General features: G+C 45.5%; 1 protein-coding gene across 1 annotated transcript in view; it reads left to right on the plus strand.

Moving 5' to 3' along the window:
• T265_14695 (hypothetical protein) overlaps nucleotides 1–2,242 on the plus strand; it is a gene marked incomplete at both ends in the record, with an annotated part of 81,352 nt that extends 79,110 nt beyond the window's left edge. Inside the window, one exon of the mRNA XM_009174814.1 lies at nucleotides 2,132–2,242. Coding sequence (XP_009173078.1) covers nucleotides 2,132–2,242 — 111 coding nt within the window. The remainder of the gene's footprint in view (nucleotides 1–2,131) is intronic.
• Nucleotides 2,243–2,819: the final 577 nt, after the last annotated feature.

Consider the following 2,819-nt stretch of genomic DNA (forward strand, 5'->3'; position numbering starts at 1 on the left):
AGTATAGTATAGACACGCATAGTGTTCTCTGTAAACTTCAGATACCACTGTTGGGTCATTTGTCGGTTCTCCTTTTCTGTCCCTCAAACGCGGGTGGAGAATGGATCCTAGTGAACTGTTGTCACTGCGCCCTCTTGTTATCCAACTCATTCAAGCTTAATTTCTCCTCAGCATCAAAACATTTCGACTGCTGATTACTTTCTTCTATTTTTTGTTGTACAACGCGATTCCCCCTTTTTTGTTATTTTGGTTTTGCGCCTATACCAACTTTCTTGTTTTTGACCTGAATATCAACCGTTCTTTTACTTTGTTATCGGACGTGCTGTTTAAGTTTACACGTGGTTTCGCCACCTTGTAAACACGTGGCTTTGGGTCGGAGCGGACTTTGAGATCCGCTGGTAATTAGTAGTTCCTAAACCGGTGAATATAAGCCGGAATGGTCCCAAGATTCGAGGTCTGTGAAATTTTTTATCTTATTGTTGCATTGTCAGCACCGCACTAGTAGATAAACCTCCATCTGGAAGATGTGGCTGTTGGAGTTTTGCGCGCAACTAGACGTGGTTTAACAGATTGCTGAAAACCATCCGTTGTACTCAGATTCTTGAGCTGAAGTTTTCCGTAGATATCGGACGTTCACCCGAATGAGAATTTTGAACTTTGGAACAAATTTGACTAGAAGAAGGAGTGGCAAGTTATTTGGAACTTTTTCGTTTGAAGTCGAGCAGGGATCCCGAGAATCATTATTCATCGATAGGCACCATGGTCTGTTCCACATTACCGGACTACTGTTTGGTATCCAGTCATATTTCAAAAGATCATGGATACGATACTGAGGTATGCGCCCCACAATACCCTTTATTTGAACGGTTTAATCACCATGAACTTCAACTCTAACGAAGTGCGGCAGTGCCTTGACTATGGGCTAGGTCGTATTTAAGAGAATAGCTTCGGAGTGCGGTGGTAAATGGGCGCCATCCTTGTGAGGTCGGTGACGAACATGGTCGCCGATCAGGGCCGCAAAACACCATAATTATCAGACGTATGTCAACGCCCACAGACGTGAAATCCCTTAGGTCCTTTCTCGGTTTCATCAGTCACTACACTTTTTTCCGCCTGCAGTGCATTGCCTTCAATGGCCACTGAACAAGCCGCCCACCGGAGACCACAGGCGGACGTGATTAGATGACTGCCAAAGCGCTTTTGACTCTGCCCAACCACCATGAGACCCGGCTTGCTTTTCACTCATTTGAAGTCATAACTAAAGCTCGTAGCGTGGTGATTTCGCATGACAGCTGGTGGGAAGCCCTTGCACCTGTGCCCGAACGCTCGACATCAGCCGAGCGCAACTGCGGTCGGATAGAAAGGAGGCTTCTGTGATACTCATTGCCGCAAAAATTTTCTATAAATGCTCTGCAGTGGTGAGTTTACCTTGCTGATCGATATGACGCTGCTCCTCACGGCGTTCGGCTCAAACGAGGGAATCCCGATATACAAAGCCAAATGCCTCAAGCGATGGGCTGTTCTACTTCTAGGGTACGACTTCAACATCAAGTAACACACACGCAGCTATTCCATTCCTGCTCTCGACCGTGCCCTCTCACCCGCTTGTTCCACTACCTGCAAGTACGACAAATTCCCCACCTGATCACAGCTGCCTCCATGACATATTCATTTCAACCTGTTCAACCATTCGTTCGAATTTATCCATCTTTGTGTTTCTTTGCCTCTCACCAAATTCAATAGCTTTCCACACGGTCTGTGTTCCGGCTCGCACTTTGCCATCACCTCGCTCTTCCAACAGCCTTATATGCCGGACTCCGAAAGAGAAACAACGGTGGGTCACTACAGTTTCACTGTATACCGTGTTTCTGTGATTCCTGTTACCGTCCACCCGCTTTGCTAATCCATCAACCTCACCATCCCCACTTAAATTTTTGTGGCCCTGACCATGAGTCCAACAGTCCAAGGCAACGAAGACCGCTGTGGTAACGTTGTTGTTTTATATATGCAAATATATACGATATTTATTCCTCCAAAAAGCTTTTTTCGCCATGCACTACCTGTAAATTAATGCTGGCAGCGTTGATTTGGAATGGTTTATCTGTTCTTTTATGTTTGCTTTCTCTCCTAGGTTATGGTACTTTCCAACTCAAGTAACAAATTACAGATCAACTTGGCCATCATCATCATTTCTAATGCGTTTGGTACCCCCACTACACCACTTCTCCATGTGCTCATGCCGGTTTGTTCTAGACTGGTTGTACTTTACTATCACATGTTAGCAAACCCGACCCCTGCTTCACCGGCAGTCTACCAAGCACGAATACACCCCTATCATGTCACATTCAACCACTTGTCACGGGAAACGTAAAACTTGTTCTCGCTAATGATGCTAGTTGTCTTATCTGTTGGTTTTACTGATCTCATCTCATTCCCTCGTCTTCGCAAGTTCCAAACTTGAGGAACTTTGGATTTGGGAAAAGGAGTCTGTCCGAGGCAATTGAGGAGAGTTGGTGATATCGTTCAATTTCACATTAATAGATCGTAATGAGTGCGTCAACCACAAAGAGATCAGTTTGACCCTAATCATCTCGAGACTTTTTGCGTAACCGATGCTTCGTCACCTTGCACTGGCTCGTGAGACACTGAGTCGACGGCGGAAAGTATTGTCCTGGCGTACTGGAGTTGCGCTGGCCTAATAATCACACCTCTCTGGTAGCAAAAAGACGCCATACTCACAAGTGTCTCACCATTATAGTATTCTTGGATTTCCGAGGAGCATTTGACTAGATTGACCGGCCCGTTTCTTTTGATACGCT

This window comes from Opisthorchis viverrini (genome assembly GCF_000715545.1).
Source record: "Opisthorchis viverrini unplaced genomic scaffold opera_v5_243, whole genome shotgun sequence".
In the NCBI taxonomy this organism is placed as follows: Eukaryota; Metazoa; Platyhelminthes; class Trematoda; order Opisthorchiida; family Opisthorchiidae; genus Opisthorchis; species Opisthorchis viverrini.